The following is a 22,177-nucleotide window of genomic DNA, read 5'->3' as shown; positions in this document are numbered from 1 at the left end:
CTATGTTCTACATGCTGTCTCCCCCCTCCCTACTATGTTATACATGCTGTCTCCCCCTCCCTACTATGTTATACATGCTGTCTCCCTTCTCCCTACTATGTTTTACATGCTGTCTCCCCTCTCCCTACTATGTTATACATGCTGTCTCCCCTCTCCCTACTATGTTATACATGCTGTATCCCCAATCCCTATGTTATACATGCTGTCTCCCCTCTCTCTACTATGTTATACATGCTGTCTCCCCTCTCCCTACTGTGTTATACATGCTGTCTCCCCTCTCCCTACTGTGTTATACATGCTGTCCCCCCTCTCCCTACTATGTTATACATGCCGTCTCCCCTCTACTTACTATGTTATACATGCTGTCTCCTCTCTCCCTACTATGTTATACATGCTGTCTCCCCTTTACTTACTATGTTATACATGCTGTCTCCCCAATCCCTACTATGTTATACATGCTGTCTCCCCTCTCCATACTATGTTATACATGCTGTCTCCCGAATTCCTACTATGTTATACATGCTGTCTTCCCTCTCCCTACTATGTTATACATGCTGTCTCCCCTCTCCCTACTATGTTATACATGCTGTCTCCCCTCTCCCTACTATGGTATACATGCTGTCTCCCCTCTCCCTACTATGGTATACATGCTGTCTCCCCTCTCCCTACTATGTTATACATTCTGTCTCCCCTCTGCCTACTATGTTATACATGCTGTCTCCCCAATCCCTACTGTTATACATGCTGTTTCCCCTCTACTTACTATGTTATACATGCTGTCTCCCCTCTCCCTACTATGTTGTACATGCTGTCTCCTCTCTCCCTACTATGTTATACATGCTGTCTCCCCAATCCCTATGTTATACATGCTGTCTCCCCTCTCCCTACTATGTTATACATGCTGTCTCCCCTCTCCCCACTATGTTATACATGCTGTCTCCCCAATCCCCACTGTTATACATGCTGTCTCCCCAATCCCCACTGTTATACATGCTGTCTCCCCTCTCCCTACTGTGTTATACATGCTGTTCCCCCTCTCCCTACTGTTATACATGCTGTCTCCCCTCTCCCTACTATGTTATACATGCTGTCTTCCCTCTCCCTACTATGTTATACATGCTGTCTCCCCTCTCCCTACTATGTTATACATGCTGACTCCCCAATCCCTACTATGTTATATATGCTGTCTCCCCTCTACTTACTATGTTATACATGCTGTCTCCCCTCTCCCTACTATGTTATACATGCTGTCTCCCCTCTCCCTACTATGTTATACATGCTGTCTCCTCTCACCCTCCCATGTTGTACATGCTGTCTCCCCAATCCCTACTATGTTATACATGCTGTCTCCCCAATCCCTACTATGTTATACATGCTGTCACCCCTCTCCCTACTATGTTATACATGCTGTCTCTCCCCAATCCCTACTATGTTAAACATGCTGTCTCCCCAATCCCTACTATGTTATACATGCTGTCTCCCCTCTCCCTACTATGTTATACATGCTGTCTCCCCTCTGCCTACTATGTTATACATGCTGTCTCCCCAATCCCTACTGTTATACATGCTGTTTCCCCTCTACTTACTATGTTATACATGCTGTCTCCCCTCTCCCTACTATGTTATACATGCTGTCTCCTCTCACCCTCCCATGTTGTACATGCTGTCTCCTCTCTCCCTACTATGTTATACATGCTGTCTCCCCAATCCCTATGTTATACATGCTGTCTCCCCTCTCCCTACTATGTTATACATGCTATCTCCCCTCTCCCTACTATGTTATACATGCTGTCTCCCCTCTCCCTACTATGTTATACATGCTGTCTCCCCAATCCCCACTGTTATACATGCTGTCTCCCCTCTCCCTACTGTGTTATACATGCTGTTCCCCCTCTCCCTACTATGTTATACATGCTGTCTCCCCTCTCCCTACTATGTTATACATGCTGTCTTCCCTCTCCCTACTATGTTATACATGCTGTCTCCCCTCTCCCTACTATGTTATACATGCTGACTCCCCAATCCCTACTATGTTATACATGCTGTCTCCCCTCTACTTACTATGTTATACATGCTTTCTCCCCTCTCCCTACTATGTTATACATGCTTTCTCCCCTCTCCCTACTATGTTATACATGCTGTCTCCCCTCTCCCTACTATGTTATACATGCTGTCTCCCCTCTCCCTACAGTGTTATACATGCTGTCTCCCCTCTCCCTACTGTGTTATACATGCTGTCTCCCCTCTCCCTACTGTGTTATACATGCTGTCTCCCCAATCCCCACTGTTATACATGCTGTCTCCCCTCTCCCTACTATGTTATACATGCTGTCTCCCCTCTCCCTACTATGTTATACATGCTGTCTCCTCTCTCCCTACTATGTTATACATGCTGTCTCCCCAATCCCTACTATGTTATACATGCTGTCTCCCCTCTCCCTACTATGTTATACATGCTGTCTCCCCTCTACTTACTATGTTATACATGCTGTCTCCCCTCTCCCTACTATGTTATACATGCTGTCTCCCCTCTCCCTACTATGCTATACATGCTGTCACCCCTCTCCCTACTATGTTATACATGCTGTCACCCCTTTCCCTACTATGTTATTCATGCTGTCTCTCCCCAATCCTTACTATGTTGTACATGCTGTCTCCCCTCTCCCTACTATGTTATACATGCTGTCTCCCCAATCCCTGTTATACATGCTGTCTCCCCAATCCCTACTATGTTATACATGCTGTCTCCCCTTTCCCTACTGTTATACATGCTGTCTCCCCTCTCCCTACTATGTTATACATGCTGTCTCCCCTCTCCCTACTATGTTATACATGCTGTCTTCACAATCCCTACTATGTTATACATGCTGTCTCCCCTCTCCTTACTATGTTCTACATGCTGTCTCCCCCCCTCCCTACTATGTTATACATGCTGTCTCCCCCTCCCTACTATGTTATACATGCTGTCTCCCTTCTCCCTACTATGTTTTACATGCTGTCTCCCCTCTCCCTACTATGTTATACATGCTGTCTCCCCTCTCCCTACTATGTTATACATGCTGTATCCCCAATCCCTATGTTATACATGCTGTCTCCCCTCTCTCTACTATGTTATACATGCTGTCTCCCCTCTCCCTACTGTGTTATACATGCTGTCTCCCCTCTCCCTACTGTGTTATACATGCTGTCCCCCCTCTCCCTACTATGTTATACATGCCGTCTCCCCTCTACTTACTATGTTATACATGCTGTCTCCTCTCTCCCTACTATGTTATACATGCTGTCTCCCCTTTACTTACTATGTTATACATGCTGTCTCCCCAATCCCTACTATGTTATACATGCTGTCTCCCCTCTCCATACTATGTTATACATGCTGTCTCCCGAATCCCTACTATGTTATACATGCTGTCTTCCCTCTCCCTACTATGTTATACATGCTGTCTCCCCTCTCCCTACTATGTTATACATGCTGTCTCCCCTCTCCCTACTATGGTATACATGCTGTCTCCCCTCTCCCTACTATGGTATACATGCTGTCTCCCCTCTACTTACTATGTTATACATGCTTTCTCCCCTCTCCCTACTATGTTAAACATGCTGTCTCCCCTCTCCCTACTATGTTATACATGCTGTCTCCTCTCACCCTCCCATGTTGTACATGCTGTCTCCTCTCTCTTACCCTATGTAATACAAGCAGTCTCCTTTCTCTCCCTCCAAGTTCTCTCCCCTATATTATAAACATGATGCCTCCTCTCTTCCCCCTTTATTATACATGCTGTCTCCTTTCACTCTCCCATGTTATACATGCTGTCTCCCCTCGCCCTCCCACGATGTTATACATGCTGTCTCCTCTCTCTTACCCTATGTAATACATGCAGTCTCCTTTCTCTCCCTCCAAGTTCTGTTATACATGCAGTCTGTCTACTCATTCTCTCCCCTATGTTATACATGCTGTCTCCTCTCTGGCTTGCTTTCTCAGTTACATAGTTTCCAGTATCTCCCCCTCATCATTAGATATACCGGCTGTGCACCCCGGCCCTGATATTGCAGTCCTCTGTGCCGGATGCCACTCTCTCTGTCTCCCACTCAGTGTTACATGCTGCAGCCCTCTCTCTCCCACTATTAGGTGTACCCTCCCTCCCTGTGCTGCTTATTGGACATATTTTCACCTCTCGCTGTCTTCCTGTTAAATGCAAAATTTGGTCCATTTCCCTATTAGAATTAGACGCAGTGTTTCCTCTGTCTCACCCCCTCTATCTTTATAATATGCAGTATCTCTTCCCCGGTCATTGTGTAGCGGTGGCACCTGTCTCTTATACCTTCCCTAATTATAAGAGGTCCCCCCTAGGCAGCCCAATACCGGGCTGTCATATTGTATATGCAGTCTCCCCGATTACCCCTCATTCTCCCCCTATTAGATGCAGTCTCTGCTCTCTCTCACCCCCCTCTCTCCCCCTCTCTATTAGATGCAGTCTCTCCGCTCCTCCCCCTCTCCTGCTCATGTTGTGTCTCCGGTTCCTGAGCTCCCGGAGCGGACCGGACCCCCCTCACCCAGCCCCCCTCAGGGGCCCCCGAGGGATCTCGGGGCTCCCCGCACCCCCCGTTCTCCCGGGGGAGACCCAAAGACCCCGGACACAGTGGGACAGTCCCCCCAGAGAAGGAGAAGCCCCATCACCAGAGACAGACTCCCCAACATCAGCGATTCCCCAGACTCAGACAGCGATCTCCCCAGCAGAGGGAAGGAGTCCCGCATCAGAGACCCCGCCACCGGAGAAAACGGACCGGCAGTCACACAGAGAGCCCCTTCCTCCCCGCACACTGACCCCCCGGCTGGCGGCAGAGACACCCCGGTTCCAGACAGAGACACCCCTACAGGAGACAGAGACAACCCGATCAGAGACTCCCCCATCACTATCCGAGATCATCCCAGCAGCAGCTACAGCAAAGACCCCGCTCCCGGAGATACAGACCACGTTGTCCGAGACAGAGACCCCATCACAAGAGACAGAAACCCCCCTGGCTCAGACAGAGACCCACCCGGCCGGCGGATGGAAGAGACGGCGGGGAACGCGGTGATCATCAGGATCGGCATCCCGGATCTGCAGCAAACGGTAAGCAGCAGCAGCTGTGTGTATATAGCTATCTGTACCTGTGTCTCTCTGTCCGTGTCAGGCATCAGTGTATATATATGTATGTGTGTGTATATGTATGCATATATATATATATATATATATATATATATATATTTCAAATCTGGTAATACATATGTCTATCTAGTCAGTCATTGCGACAGGATTCTGTGCATAGGCATGGACATATATTTTTTCTACAGCCTGTATTAGTGTCTTTATATATCTGGATGCCTTTATATGTTCATGTGGTTGGGTAAGTGCAGAGGATAGAAGCAGTGCTTTCCTACAGTGGGTGATTTGTGCAGTGGATTTGCAGTGCCTGCCCATAGTGAATGGCAAGTGCAGTAGTTGGCAGCAGCTGCCCAAGTTCAGTAGTAGATTGGAGTGCTTTGCCAAAAGGGAAATAGTGCAGTAGATGCAAGAGCCAGATCTGTAGTGCCACTGCCTGAACATTGCTTGCATGGCACATATGACACGTGATGAAGTGGTAATACTTTTGGCCATGATACAGTATATGGCAGTGCTTGTCTGAACTGTGAGTGAGTTGAAAGTATAGTAAATGGTTATGCCTGATTACTACATGGCATGTCTGTATTAGTGATGGCAATGCTTCCTTAGGTAGTGTTTAGCCACATTAATTACAGTAGATTGCAGTGTCTGGATTCTGCATAGCATGCTTTGGGGATGGCAGTACCTTGCCATGATATTTTTAATAAAAAAAATACTTATCAATGATAATATACAGGGCAGTGGTTTAGTAATGACTGTAATACATCATGATCATTTAAGTCACAGTGCTTCACTACGGTAGTGTAAAATACAATGATACACTATCATGTAAAGATGGCTGTGTTTTACTATGATATTGTAGATAACAGTAGCTTACCATGATGCTGTAAATGGCAGTGCTTCACCATTGTAGTGTAATTGGTGTTTCGACACGGTAGTGTAAATAATGGCTGTTCTTCAGCATGGTGGTGTAAATGGCGGCTATGTTTTCCCATGGTAGTGTATTTGGTGATTCACAATGGTAGTGTAATTGCGTCTGTGCTCTACCGTGATAGTGTAAATGGCAGCTGTGCTCCACTGTGATAGTGTAAATGGCAGCTGTGCTCCATTATGATAGTATAAATGGCAGCTGTGCTTCAACATGATAGTGTAAATGGCGGCTATGTTTTACCATGGTAGTGTATATGGTATTCACCATGGTAGTTCAAATTGCTGCCCTGATCCACCGTGATGGTGTAAATTGCAGCTGTGATCCACCGTGATAATGTAAATGGGTGCTGTGCTTCAGCATGATAGTGTAAATGGCGACTATGTTTTCCCATGGTAGTGTATGCTGATTCACCATGGTAGTTCAAATTGTATCCCTGATCTACCGTGATAATGTAAATTGCGGCTGTGCCCCAATGTGATGGTGTAAATGGCAGCTGTGCTCCAATGTGATGGTGTAAATGACAGCTGTGCTCCAATGTGATGGTGTAAATGGCAGCTGTGTTTTATCATGGTAGTGTAAATGGCGGCTGTGCCCCACCATGGTAAATGGCAGCTGTGCTCCAATGTGATGGTGTAAATGGACTATACACCAGTATAGCAGTGTTTCACTATAATACTGTAGATGGCAGTGGTTTACCATGATATAGATGGCAGTATTCCCCCATGACACACACAACTGCTTAAACATGATATTATACTGTGTATATATAGTAGTACTTCACTGTGATACTACAGGTCGATATGTTTCAACATGATCCTATAGGTTGCATTTCTTCACCAGATGGCAGTGGTTCACTATAATACTACATATTGCAGAGTTGCACCATGATACTCTAAATTGCAGGTATTCATCTTGATAATGTAGATGGCAATGTAAATATTGATGGCAATGCTACATTACGATCCTATAGGTGGCAGTGCTTCACAAGATGGCAGTGCTTTACCTTAATGATATGGGTGACTGGCTGTACCATGACACTCTAGCAGAGATTTACCATATTAAAATGCTTGACAATGCTTCACCATAATGTGGTGGAGAGCAATCACCCCAGACTTAAAAAAAAAAAAAAGTCTTGTTTCCAAAAAAACTAGCAAACTTAAGACTTGCCCACATTGGTGCTAATATTACTCATTTAGCACACATTCGTAAAGCTGGCGAATTCAACAAGGCTAATATTCTCAAAAACAATACAAATCTGTCACTGTTAATACAGATTTGATTATATTTTAATATATTAATATTTATATTTGTTAGTTTCTGTTTGAGACTGGTTTTGAGGGTTCCTGACACTGGGAGAATTTTTTGTTTATTTTCTCCTTAAAGGGCCCATTTATCACTAAATATTTATGGCATATTCCCTGAAAACACCAGTTTTAGGGGATACCCGCAAATATTAAGATGTCTCCGATATCTGCTGTGATCCCTCCATTTCCGCCAGCAGCTGCAACCCCCTAGATTTCAATGGGGGATGCAATGCTGTCAGATACACCAAGCAGTTTGCTTACCGGGAGATGACTCTGGGTTCTGTAGACCGCGCATGCAGAGGAGTGAAGAGATAACTTCAAGCACATCGCAGGGACGGGCTGCTTTCTGTATTTAACACATACCGGCGCTATTATCGCATATTGCAATGCGATCATGGGCGCTAATATCACTTCCACATCGCATTAAGTATGTGATTATTATTGATAAATGGGCCAATCTCCTTATACTGTAACACTAAATAATTTAGATCAAGAGTGGAACATTTTCTCTTTATCTTACATTCCAAAAATCCCATAATAGAATGGACCTGTACACACACTGGGCCTGATTCAGACTGCGCTCGCAACCGGGTCGATGGTGGGCCAGTGCGCATGCGCACGACGGAGCTGGCTCTGTCATGCGCATGCGCGAGACCCGGATAGCGACGGGCAGTCCGTCACTCCGGGTCTCGCAACAAAGGGGGCGAGCTGTCGATGTTGAGTGACAGCTCGCCCCCTTTGGTGGGCAGGCTAGGGGAGTGGCTGCCCAAACGGAGGCGTTCCCATGTGAACGCCTCCGTTTGGGGGCGGCCCCACTGACATCACGAGCGATGTCAGTGGGAGAGATTTCGGCTCTGTTAGAGCCGAAATCTCTCTGGAGCTTGCGGCAACGAGACCACAAGGGTCTCGTCGCAAGCCCGATGGTCGCGATGGTCTTGACCATCGCGACCATCTTCCTGGCCGCTCGCTATAGCTGTGGGTGGACACCCACAGCTATGCGAGCGGCCAGGAGGCCGTTCTATAAATAAAATAGCCCGGCCCTGATTCAGAGCGAGCGCTCTGTCAGAGCGTCCGGCTCTGAATCAGGCCCACTGTTTTGGACAAGCATTATCTAGACTTTATTTGAATTGATTTATGCCTGATTCAGAGTTGTATGCTATGGCAATATTTACAATGTTGATTATCGGCCGACTGCATATGCATCTGAATCTCACTGCACATGCGTCAAGTTACATTACCATAGTCACTCGCAGCGAGTACTTATTCACAGTGTGATTGACAACCGGAGTGCTTGGGGGAGGTAATGGGGAGAGGCGGCAAGGAACGCTGGCATGTTGCTACCGTTTTGTAGGGGTGTCTCACCCTGTAACCGCGATTCCATACGCAAAGAATAGCAATTCTTACAGCCATTCTGCAGGACCATAGACTCAGTCAAGACTGCAACAATCACATGATCTGTGACCAGGGGCGTCTTTATAATGGGTGCAAGATGTGCGGTGCACAGGGGCCCCTGGGTCATGTGTGTACTGGGAATACTTCATTGGAAGGCATTACCACCCACCGTGGACAGCGCAGTGGCCGACCACGGGTGCTAAATGGATCGTGACCAGCCGTGTCTCGTCAGAATTGTCCGTGGTAACAGACAAGAGACACTAGCTCAATTCACATGCATATTCAATACAGGATGTACCAAATGCATATTCAGCAGGTCAGTGCTGTGATTTTTAGTTTCCATGGGATATGGAAGTAGAAGACCCACCAGAGTGCCTCTAATAATACTACAACACAGGACACAGTGCCTACCCTGGGCTTGTCATGTCACTAATTGGACCATGGAGGACTGGCTACATGGGACTGTGACTCATCGGAGCACGTCACATCTTTTTCAGGCTGTTGGCAGAGTTCGGGTATGGCGGAGGGACCCCATGAGTCCATGGACACCAGTTGTCAACAAGGGACCGTGCAGGCTGGTGGTGGTTCCATAATGGTGTCAGGTGTGTTCACGTGGAAGGAGTTGGGTCCGCTGGTCCACCTGATCACTTCATTAACCAAAAACCGCTACTCTGCATTACTTGATGATCATTTGCAGCCCTTCATGGACTTCATGTACCACCACAACAATGGCATATATCAACAGGAGAATTCACAGTGTGCATTGGTCCCATGTTTTCCAGAATTGGTTTAAGGAGCATTCTGGACAGTTCAGACGAATGGTGTGGCCACCACGTTCACCCGACATGAACCCAATCGAGCATCTATGGGATGTGGTGGAGTCAGGGCCGGCGCTAGGCTGCGCTGCGCCCAGCGCCGTCCAGTGTTGCCGCCCCTTCCCTCCTCCGCTCCCTCCCCCCTGAGCTTAAATATATCCCATAGCGCTGGGAGGGAGGTGGGCGTTTCCTGCGCCCTTCGGAAACAGTAGCGCTCCGGGTGACGGACCGGCTTGCCCATGCCTGGAGCCGCTACTGGGTGAAGTGGTCCATTTGCACCCAAAATCCTGCACCTACAAATATCAGGGAGCTGTGGGAAGCTATCCAGAAGGCATGGGTCAACATCTCTCCAGAGGTCTTTCGTCCACTTGTGGAATCGATGCCACGTCGAGTTGCTGCACTTCGCCGAGCTAGAGGGGGTCCTACATGATACTAGAAATCTATCCCATAACTTTAGGCACTTAAGTGTGTGTGTGTGTGTGTGTGTGTCTGTCTGTCTGTCTGTCTTTCGACTTCTATACTGTATATCTACCTTGATCTCTGTGTTTCTGGTAATATATAAATATTACAAAACTTGTACATTATCACACCATTAACCTTAATATTATCATTGTAAAATCTTAATATAATTGCAGAACTACTGAATTTAAATGTCCATAAATGAGGTGCAAGATGATTACACCAATTCACAAAAAGCAGTTTGTTCACTATAGCAACACAACTTTAAAAATGTTTCTTAATGTATCTTCATCTTAGTTTATTTATAAGACGCCACAAAATTCTACAGTGCCAGACAGTGTTGTAATGAATCATCCGAGAACAAATCATACACATAAATTGGGCATACAGGGTTTATGGAGAAGGTGCTATCTTGGTACAGAAGGTAGAGAGGGCCATGCTTGTCAATGTTTTAGCAAATACTTAGTGTTTCTGAGGATATGTTTTTGTTGTTTGGACTTGCTTTAGGTTGGTTGCCCATATGCAAATGCCAGTAACACTGCATGCCAAATACAGTCACATTTTGTATGTAGTGTACAGGTGCTTGAAGTGAACTGCATGGAGTTAAGCATCCAAAAGATGCTGCTGATATACTATGAATAGGTAGATCAACACTGTAATATGGTCTACAGTAGATAGGTATACTTTAACATGAAACAGTGGCAGTCTTATTATCATACACATAGTTGGTTAGCACATTCCATATACATATGTGAAGTATGTTAAACACCCAGCCCATAATGTCATTATTGCACTTGTTATGGTGCAAGAAACATTAAGGTAGGCATCGTCAATCCATGGATTTGATTTGACTGGCTATCACAACATCTTGTTTATTATTGACCTAGTATTGGTGCAAGCACTGTATGATATGTTTGATGTTCACTATGCTCAGATAACAATTGTATAATTATGAGTTACAGTATGCTATGATAATTTTCTTCAAGTATATTGGACAAGTAAAGATTGATAAACAGATATAACAATAGATGGCTATATCAGGTAAGTTAAAAAAAAAAAAAAACGAAAATATTTTGGTTGCCTTCGTTTAATGGCAAGAATCTGTAGCTATATTAAGGTATTAGCTCATGATAATCACACACATTGGCAAAACCAGGTCTGTATAAAACTATGCTCCATCTCTGAAAGAAATGAGATGTGAGAGGAGGGCAGATGAGGTGAGCTCTGCTTTTTGGCCAAGATAACATTTGTTAAATTAGCCTGCTGTCTACATGGCTTGCAAGAGAAACCAGAGGGAACATTTACTTACCAAATATTTACCAAGCAGTCCATTCCAAAGTGAAACTATAATTATAGTTCAGATAGAGATTTCAGGTGCCCATACACAATGCAATTTAAACGAGCCTGTCTCAGACCTTACTGCATTATGTATGGACCCAACATTTCAACATGATCTATAAGGTGTAAGTCAAAACTGCCAGGTATCCAGTGAGACAATGACTGCATCTAATTCTCTATTTGGTCATCCACTGACCGTGCTAATAAAACTCTAGTCAGGTAATTTTGGCTTAAGTCGCACACACCTATCAGCCTGCATATTTTTAATGAACAGTTAAGTGTATTTTAAGAAAGAAAGGGTTAAACTCTATGGGGGCGATTCATTTAGCACCATGGGGATGTAGATCGCGTTAAGTGCCGGAGCTATTCAATTGACATAATTGCATCAAACTTTTATCCCGGTAAAGTGCATGTCCCATGTTGTTACCACACGTGGAACGCTCACAACTAACCCCCAAGGCACTAGTTAATACAGATTTTTGCTTGCGCTCTCAGGAGTGTATGACCAGAAATCTATGTTAAGGGCTAGCCACAGGCTTAACACAGGAGTAATTGATTATCTTTGGGCACTTAACCTGGGAGCTACATCTCCGCGGTGTTAATTGAATTTTACTTTATATTCACTATGTAGACAAAAGTGATTGGACACCACTGTACAAGCAAAATGCATACCATTGCACACGAATCCAAATGGCAACTCATATGAAGGTTTCGACAAGAACACTTCATAGGGAAGCCCATGCACTTGCAGTTCTACGGAAACAATGAATGTTTTTTTTATCAGGACGACCATGCCACTTTCCAGGATGACGCTTGACTGCTATACAGAAAATTCGGTAACACGGATGGAATGGCCAGCTCAAAGTCCAGATCATAACTCCATTGAGAACCTCTGGGATGAATTGGAGCGCCAGGTGCGTTCTAGGCCAACTTGTCCTTCTTCAGTGTCACTGTACTTAAGGTGGAATGGCAAAACATACCGCCTATTGTCCAGAAACTTGTGAATAGTTTGCCAAGAAGGGTGTCTACAGTAATCACTGCATGTGGTGGACCGACATCAAGAAAATCTTGTAGATCTATTTCCTGTCAGTGTCCAATCACTTTTGTCTACATAGTGTATGTTCAAATCATCTTACATTATTCAATATCTATCTGTGTATTTTCTGCCATATGGAGAATGCACTCACCAGGTCTTCTCTTCAAGGTTTAAAAGGAAAAACCTACTTTCATGGTCACATCATAATTCAGTGTTTGTCAATTGTCGACGTTTCGACCGCACTACTGTGGTCTTCCTCAGGACACCACCAGTGAAGCACAGGACATACAAGCACCCTCCACCTAGGCAGACCAATCATCTCCGCCAGAGGATCAATATTGCAGCCTTTGGCGGAACTGATTGATCATCACCTCCAGCAATGTGTGCTAGGTCTTAAACCTATACTAGAGATATTGTCACTTCCTGAAAGGCATCGGCAGACTGTTAGATATCCCTGAGCACTGTTATTTGGCTACCATGAACGTAAGCTCCCTCTACACCATCATCCCACACGATGATGGTGTAGAGGCAGTTCCTCAATGTTTGGTGCATGGCCCATACACAGGGCCACCGATTTTAATTTTTATTAACATTATTAAATACAATGTTGGAATGTAACCACTTCATGTATGATGACAGGTTCTATATACAAAGGTCTGCGACAGCTATGGGCTCAAGTATGGCCCTGGCCAATGCTAACCTATTTATGGACCGATATGAGCACCACCATATTTTGTCTAATTATAAAGAAAATAGTCTTTATTATCAACTGTATATAGATGATATTTTTTTGTTATGGCGTGGCAATATTGAGTCCTTTTTAATGAGATGGTTGAGGCCCTGAATAAACTAGATAGCCCTGTACGTTTGACTTCTGCAATAGATGAGAACCAGATGAGCTTTCTTGATGTACTGATCTTCAAGAAATACAGTAGATTGGCTTATACCTTTATAGAAAGCCTACGGACAAGAATACGACACTACTGGCTACCAGCCACCATCCGTATGGACTAAAAATCAACCTTTCCGATATCGCAATTTATGCGTGTGTTTAGAAATAATTCTGACCATGACCTTATGGAGATCCAGTTGAATGAGATTAGACTACGTTTTTATGCACGGAGATATAATAAGCAAACAGTTGACAGATGCCTCACCAGGGCACGTGAGCTATCGAATGGAGCTGGAAGTTTGATAGCAACTCCTATTCAAGACGATAAACTGATTCTAGGCACCAGATGTGATACTGATTTGAGAGCGGTTCAATGGTCTGTGAAAAAAATTGGCCCCTCTTAAGGACTGACCAAAGTCTAAGTGGAATTGGGTCTAAACCACCTTTTGTTGAGCATTCGAAGAGGAGCGAATTTGAAAGATCTCCTTTACAGGACTAATATGTCAACCACGAAGTCGCAAGGAGAGCTGGTTATCTAAAAAGAATGGCTGTTACCGTTGCCTAGGTTGTACCACCTGCAGGGCGCTACTAGTATGAACATCCTTCCCACATCCACACAGTGGGAAATGTATTACTATCAAGTATCGGTATGTCTTGTCAGATGGATCATATTATCTGTATTCTGTGCTGCCCGTGCAGTTTAATGTACGTTGGAAAGACGGTGAGAATTTTTTGTGAGTGGATGGTTCAGCATAGATCTGACATCAGATTGGCATATGATAAAAATATGCCAGATAAACCAGTAGCAGCCCACTTACTATCTAAAGGTCATCAAGTGGCGGCCTTAAAGTGTATGATGATAGACTGTATCCCTCCATCGAGCAGAGGTGATCATGGTCTGCTCCTACTTAAGAGAGAATCCTACTGGATACATATGCTGGAAACAGTAGGCCCAAAGGGGTTAAATGAATATAACCACCTGAATCACTTTATATAATATTTGTCTTTTTTATTATAATTTTTTTATAATAATTTTTTCATTATAATAATTATTTTTCATTATTATTTTTTGTTTTGTGTTCTCAGACGCCCAGTATAATTTATTATTTATAATTTGTGGTAGATTTTATGTGGGTGATGGTTTCACTTTCTGTTGTTTGTACTGTACATTGTTAAATGTGTGTAATTTTTGATGCATCTTCCCCATGGCCAATGCTATACCTAAGAATGTTTTCTATGGACATACATATATGTGGGTATGTATGTATGTATAGATTTGTAATAAGCTTGCTACATGAGGTCTAATTCACACGTACACTATAAGGTTTAGTGGTGAAATATCTCTCCCCTTTTCTGTGAGGTACTAATGCACTCTGTAGCTAAACAGCAATGTTATTAATACTATTATTTGCTATAGAAGTAAATACAGAAGCGGATTTTGTCAGGTAGTAATGGGGAACCTCCTGTTGAGGTTTATGTTTCCGGGTAGGCAACTATACAGAACGGAAGTGACACACTTGAGTCGATGGAACGCATGACTTCCGGGTTTGCTGGAACGCATAGCGGAAATATGAACTCGTGCGTGTGGATTAGGTTAGTAATGATGTGTTGTATAGTCTCTGCATAGATGCGCCTTTATTGGAGGGAGCTCTCTTTCAATTAGGGTATGATTAGCTGTGTAGCTAAAGTGGTATATTGCAAACTTAATGCTTGTCCGTCCCGCGAGTGTCACTTCCGATCCCGAAGGGATGTTGGGGGTGGAGCAATAGATAGAGTTAATTGATATGGGTATATAAGGTGGATGCAGTATGATTGACCGCCAGCAGCAGTGAAAATCGTGATCGTCCCAAGGTAAGTATTTCCTGCCCTATTCTACCCCCTAACCCTAACCCTCCCTTAGGGGTGCCCAACCCTAATCCCCCCCCTTCCCCGCCACCTAAACCTAAGTCCCCCGTGGGAGTGCCTAACCCTAACCTCCCCCGGGGGGAGGGGGGGGGTGCCTAACCCTAACCCTCCCTTCCCCTAGCCTAACCTTAAACTCCCAGGGGGTGCCTAACCCTAAGTCCCTCCTGGGAACCCTAATCCTAACCCCCCCCACGACTGTCGGCGCCAGGCTTGCCTTCGAATGGTAAGCCAGGTGTCGGACTCCCGCCGTAGGTAAAATGACAGGTGTCGGGATTTCGACGCCTGTCATTTTAACCCCTTGCTGGGATTAGACAGTCAGGATTCCGTCCATCGGCTTCCCGACTGCTTCCCTATAAGATGGCCTAGGTGGAGGGTGCTTGTATGTCCTGTGCTTCACTGGTGGTGTCCTGAGGAAGACCGTGTTTGTGACAAACCTTGAATTATGATGTGACCACGAAAGTAGGTTTTTCCTTTTAAACCTTGAAGAGAAGTCCTGTCTATTTGTGTTATCTAGCTATCTATCACATTCCCTATATACATCAAATTTTGGTCCTGTCATCGTTAATTTAAACTTTTCATTTTCCTCATACACTTTTTACACTCATACACTGTGGGTGTGTCTGTGGGGCCAGAGAGTGTGTGTGTGTGTGTGTGTGTGTGTGTGTGTGTGTGGCTGTGGGGCCAGAGAGAGTGTGTGTGAAAGACTGTAGGGCCAGTGTGTGTGTGTGTGGCTATGGGGTCAGTGTGTGTGTTTGAGGCTATGGTGCCAGTGGGTGTGTGTGTGAGGCTATGGGGCCAGTGATTGTGTGTGGCTATGTAGGGCAGTCTGTGTGTGTGTGTGTGAGGCTTTTGGGAGCAGTGTGAGGCTATTTGGGCAGTGTGAGTGTCTGAGGCTATGGGGGCAGCAAGTGTGTGAGTGGGAGTGTCGAAGGAAATTCTCACCCTGGGCTCCACTTGTTATAACAACTGGACCTGTACGTGGTGCCTTTACAAAAGGAAGACCTTTCATGTTCATCTATGTCTACAGAAAAAAGTCTAAAGTACAGAACTTGTATGTAGTTAGATACTTCCAACTGTAATGAGAAATGCATCTGATCTGACCTGGTCTATCCATCATCTTATTGAAGAAGTGCACACTCAGCATTTCACCTCACACCCATCTGCTAAGAAATCTGTGATGTCACAAGGACACTTGCAGGATACTTGTGCTATGCCTCCAGTTTGTAAATAACTGTGCCTGTCTTTCCTACCTGTTCTAGTCTGTGTTCCAACTTTAGCTTCCGTCTGCATAAATGTATGTAACATGTCATCCCATGGGGAGCAACTAATATTTTCAACATATGTTTTACCTTCCCCATTAAAACCATAACAAATGCAGGACAAAACCATTAATAAACAGATCCTCGCACAGGGCCTCATTTACACTTGGGAGCAAATTCATCAGGAAGCACTTGCAAATGCAATTATTTTGCATGCAGGGAAAAGACTGACTTCTTGTACATGTAGCACACAAACCAAGGCACTGCAATTTAGAGTTGAGCTTGGACTCGCCACCCTCCCAAGTCTAAATGTATTTGCACTTTTTAAATTTGTTCCCTCTGCATCGCAACATGGTTTTGACAAGGTGCAGAATTTTACCTTCTAGCTGCATTACTTGTATCACTGCGTAATATGTGTTAGACATAGGAGAAAAAGTCATTGTCACAAGTCAAAATATTGCTTGTCCTCCCTCCTTGGTCCTTGCACAGATAGGGCCTGATTCTGAGTGGGACGCACCAGCGATGTCGGACACAGGGAAACAATGTTTTGTCTGTGTCACACCGCGCATGTGTCCTGATTTTGTTCTTACAGAGACACAGTACAAATTTAAACTCATGGTAGAAGAGATGTATGGGGTGTACCAGGCCGGTGTCTGGTGGCTAAACAGACGCAAGTTTCGTCGGTCGACCGATGGTGCTTCTAAAGACGCACTAAGGCACGTATTCAATTAGTGGCGAAAAGCCGAGATCGGCGATAAGCGCAATGTTTTCATCTCATTCGTCTGTTTTGAGGTGAAGTTATCGTGTACTTTCACAATGCGCTCTCCCACTTTTCGTCCTATTCAATTGCAAAACAGGTGAACACGCGGACGTACGAATGGCGAAACTAGCTAAAAGGACTTTTTGGGGGGAAATCAGTATGTACCCCCCAAAAAAGCATAAGTGACCCTGGTAATCAACATAGAAGTGTATTAATAGTTGTAATAAAAGTATTTTGAGTTCCTAAATTGAGTCAAATGGCTGTTATATGCACACTTGCATTAGTGTGAAAAAATTATATAAAGCAATTTCTTTGGTGAAAAATAAATTCTGTAATTTAAACTGGGGGTACAATAAATTGGTGCTAGTATATTTTGGAGTTAATAAAGTGCATTTTAAAAAACAGCTGCTGGAGCCCCCTGCAATCTTAAAAACACCTGTTCCTTCCATACAGCACCCCAAAATACCCGACCCAATACTTAAACACTTTTCACCCCAAAAATGACATGCCTTTATTAGGGGTGGAGGGGGAGGGTTTGCCCAAAGGGTTCTGAACCAAGTCCCCACATTTTTACTCAAAAATAGGGATTTTGCACATCTTTTCTCCTGCCTTTGGGTGGAGAAACTTTTTTGCCTATGGAGATTTCGCCCAGGCGAAAACATCCTGGAACGGAATAGGGCGAAACTTCGGAGAGTGGCGAAAACCACGCTTCTGCGACTTTATGCGAATGCCAATACAAAGCCCTTCCCTGTTGTACATTAGTCTGTAGATGCTGAAATACCACTTTGCGGCTTTTCACCTCTAATTGAATACGAGCCTAAGTGGTATTTCAGCATCTACAGACTGATGTACACCAGGGAAGGGCTTTGTATTGGTTTTCGAATAAAGTTGCAGATGCAGCTTATGTATATTTTGTGTCCTATCCATTCTGGGCTTATGACACACAATGGGCCGTAACTAGGGTGGTGCGACGTGCCATGACACAGGGCGCTACTCGGGCCTGTCAATTTTCTGTTTATAATCATTCTCCGTTCTAGCTTCCTTTTCTTTTATCCCCGGCATCTCCTGGCAGCCCCTATCTACTCACTGGCTGACTCCCCCTCCATTTGGTCACCTCTCCAAGCACCTTCAGTCACATCCTCTTTTATTTAACACATACATTTCAAAATACTGTTATACCTGTCACCTCTAACATGGCAGTCAGACACCTTACACATTGAGATATCCGCCCCACAGTTTCTGATGGCAGCCTTGAACACAGCTACTGATTTCAGGCCCTGTTGTTTCCAGCACACCTCAAGTACCTTTGCCAGTGAATTCATCTGCCGACTCAGGGTACATACACTATCTCCTTGCCTCTGATATTTGCTGCATTTACGCTACAAGCAGCATTCCTTCTATACCTTCACTTGGTGATCTCCACTGAAAAATCCTACTATAGGTGCAGCTTCACCAGTGCTCTCCAACATCTAGAGCTGGTGAGTTATACTGCATAATTATTGTGTATCATCACTGCAGCCATTGGAGTCACACTGTATTTAGCAGTAACTCATGGGTGGTACAACAAGATTGTACCCCTTCATCATCGTACGGGACAAATCAGATTGGTCATGCTCCTTCCCCATGAGGCCACACCCCTTTTTTGGGCATACATCTTATGTCCCTATTAGAAGAATGGGGGGAGGTGGGGCAATGCTCTATCTTCTCCAGGGCACCAAAAAGTCTAGTTACGGCTCTACACTTTGATTGGAAATCAATGACGTACAATAATCTGTATATTAAGTTGTAATTTTTTTTTTTAAAGTGTATGGAACTGAGCATGAGCCTCTCGTGACTTTGTGATAGGATGTGGTTCTTAGTTAGTGGGATCTTTCAGGATTGTTTATGTGAAATTGCCAATAATTGTGCAACATGTGAGCAACAGACAGATGTGGAAAGTGTGCACCATTTTACGTATATGAGGACTTTTTTTTTTTTTTTCTAAACGCTGCTTTAGAAGGATAGCGCAAAATACCCAGTCGGTCCTATATGAGATATGGACATGACGTGACGGCTGTGGATGATCATTAGATGATTTCTTTGTAACTTTTATGGAATATAATTGGAACATGATATTAATTCGTTAGTTTAAAAAAAAAATGGGGATGTTGTAAGGGACATCTATGAATATGGGACTGTATGGGAAAATTCCAGCCAGCTGGCAGCTATGCAGAAATGCTAAACGCAATGAATGTGATACAGAAAAACAGGTTAGAAGGCAGGCCTTAGGTTGTAAGAACCACAGGTTACATGGTGCATATAACAATTCAGTATGCATTATGTTGCCAGACATAATGTAACTGCTATTCATGTATATGAAACCAACATCAGCAGCCATTCTTCTCACAGGTCACACAGTCTGGGAATGCTGGCTCATAAGTATCAGAGGACTTGTAATCTATAACACTAAAGCGGGTCTTGACAAAAGCATCATAGTTTTCACAATGGGGAAGAGTAATTTCTTCTATTGCTCTCGTCTTTTTGACTCCCATTAAACTACAAGTGTAGAATAGGAATATTGTTTTCTTCCAAGACTCTACAAGCTGATGTTATTATTATATAAATATTTTATAACTGTTAAACAGGTGAGCTGTTATTTTTTATCAGTTTGCTTGTATGTAATGGAGCATACACACGGTCAGATTTGTCAGATGAACGATTGAACGATTTTTGACTGCATTAAAATGAATGGAATCGTCCAAGTCTGACTGCAAACACATCAGATGTCAGATATCGTTATCTGACCATCGGGAACGCGCATCGTTCATCGTCCATCTTTCAGGCATGTCAGATATGTCAGATTTTCCTTCAGATATGAATGACTGAACGATTTTTAAATCGTTATCGTTCAGATCTGAAGGAAAAATCTGACCGTGTGTATGCACCATAACTGTAATGAGGAAGAAGCCACCAGGTGTCCATAGTAATATCATCCTCTATTGTAGCTGTGTTAACTGTTTGCTTAAGTATCCCCGAGTGGCCATTTTATCTCATCTTATACTGTAACTTCACCAAAATGACAATGCCATTATTTGTTTCAGAAATGTCTTTCATATGGAAAATATTCAGAATATTGATTAAAAGTTAAACAGGTTCTAATATAACATGATGCGGTCTATTCATGCAGCAGTAATAGCCCTGTTTCACAAAGCACCTTAGAAAACAGGGCTTTTCACTGCTTCCTTGTATTCAGAAAGGGTATAACCTGGACAGATGTAAGACTTCCCCAGCAGTGCCCCTGATTAATGTTAAAATTGCTTCCCCATACTCTAGTATGGGGACAGCGATTCAGAGAAGAATGGAAATGTTATGTTTCTCTTCCTCTTCTCCATTTAACTTTGTCATCTGTAGATAGCGGAATGAGCTGAAGCTTACCTCGCTCTGCTACCTTGTGTCCAGGGTCCGCCCTGTGACTTGGGTGGATGCTGAAGCGCAAGGCACTGCCAGCGCATGCGCAGTTGGAAGAAGACTGATCAGACTCCTGATCTGTCAGTCTTCACACTGCTTGCCGGAATCGTGGAGAGCCCGTCTATCATAGAAGGTCCCTTAGTATTGCTTACTGGCTACAGAACATTACTATATATCGCATAGATATAATGCAATATATAATGATATTTTCCATTAGCCATTACAGAATTCTCTTGAATAGAGCCCAATGATAGCTATAAAGATTTAAAAACGTAATCCGTGCCTGAGTTCAGAAGTTTAGAAGTTTTTTTTTTTTATAATCATTTTTCCTTTCCTCTCTAAAGTAATGCTTACATAAGGTATCACTCACACAAGCTGTTGTGCTCAATCCAAGCCCATATACAGTTTTGTGCAACAGCCGTCACAGCGATTCTTCACCTGCTAGTCCTTGCTCTGTGCACCAACAAAGAGGTCGTGCAGCAAATCCTATCAGAGCAGACGGAAGGAGTGCAGTGTATTCTGCACAACATAATGTTCCTCATTCCTCTGCAGGCTGGGGTAATTATTTTTAGATTAGTGAGTGAGAGGGGTCATGTGTTTTAGGTTTGTGTAGCATGTGGTGTTATGTATGGAGGTGTACAGCATGTGGGGTGCATGTGTGGAGGTAGGAGTTGTATGTGGAGAAGGAGAAGAAGCTTTGGAGTAAATGTAAGATCTAAGATCCATAGGTTTTAGGAAGTTGAAGGACATGTGGGACTTTTGGAGCAAGTGGGAGGTCTGAATAGTGTGTGGAGAAGTTTTGGAGCAAGTCAGGGGCATGTGGGGTCATTTTTGGACTACTGATGTGGGTATGGTAAGGTTGTTTTGGGGCTGTTTTGTCATTCCTGAAATTAAAGGTAATTTTTGGTAGATTGCCCATCATTGTGATGACAACTGTGCTGTCATGCTTTTTGCTCATCCACAGCTATTTTATACTTAAAAAGTAGAAGCAAAGCCATGTTCAGTTCACCATTTTAGGTTTCACACCATTGTCCTTTCATAACCTTATTTGTGTAATACATTCTGCTTGTACTAGTTTTAATGCAATATCCCGATATTCCTAACTAGTATTTTGAAATTTGGACCTCTCATATGCAAACTCGGTAGCTATTGTTTCCAGCATTGCGATCGCCTCCCCCCATCTCCCCTCTCTGACTCTTTCTGCCCTCCTCACATTCATCTCCTTCCCCTTCCTATTGTCTCTCATCTCTGCCCCTCTCCCTCCCCCATCTCCTTCTCATATCTCTGTCCCTAATGTCAGTCTCTCTCACTATTCAGTTCCTCCTATCAGCACCTGCAGTGCTGTCTGCAGGTGGTGACAGGTGGAATCATTCCTGTCGTAACAGTGCTGGGGGAGAAGAGAGAAGTGAGGCTGTGTCTGGAGGCCTGCCAGCTGAGAGCTTAGGGGAGAGAGGGGGCATCTAGACACAAGCTGTAGGAGATTATGGGGAATAAC

At 44.1% G+C, this 22,177-nt stretch overlaps 1 protein-coding gene across 4 annotated transcripts in view; it reads left to right on the top strand.

Annotated features, from left to right (window-relative positions):
• The window catches only part of SHANK3 (SH3 and multiple ankyrin repeat domains 3), a 434,911-nt gene that overhangs the window by 140,712 nt on the left and 272,022 nt on the right, over positions 1-22,177 (top strand). For all 4 annotated transcript variants that reach the window (XM_088447121.1, XM_088447127.1, XM_088447113.1 and 1 more), the window contains exon 3: positions 4,470-5,114. In XM_088447121.1, coding sequence (XP_088303247.1) covers positions 4,470-5,114 — 645 coding nt within the window. The remainder of the gene's footprint in view (positions 1-4,469; positions 5,115-22,177) is intronic.

This window comes from Taudactylus pleione, unplaced genomic scaffold (genome assembly GCF_031769625.1).
Source record: "Taudactylus pleione unplaced genomic scaffold, aTauple2 ptg000019l, whole genome shotgun sequence".
Taxonomy (NCBI): Eukaryota; Metazoa; Chordata; class Amphibia; order Anura; family Myobatrachidae; genus Taudactylus; species Taudactylus pleione.
This window is presented reverse-complemented; position numbering and strand designations above follow the sequence as displayed.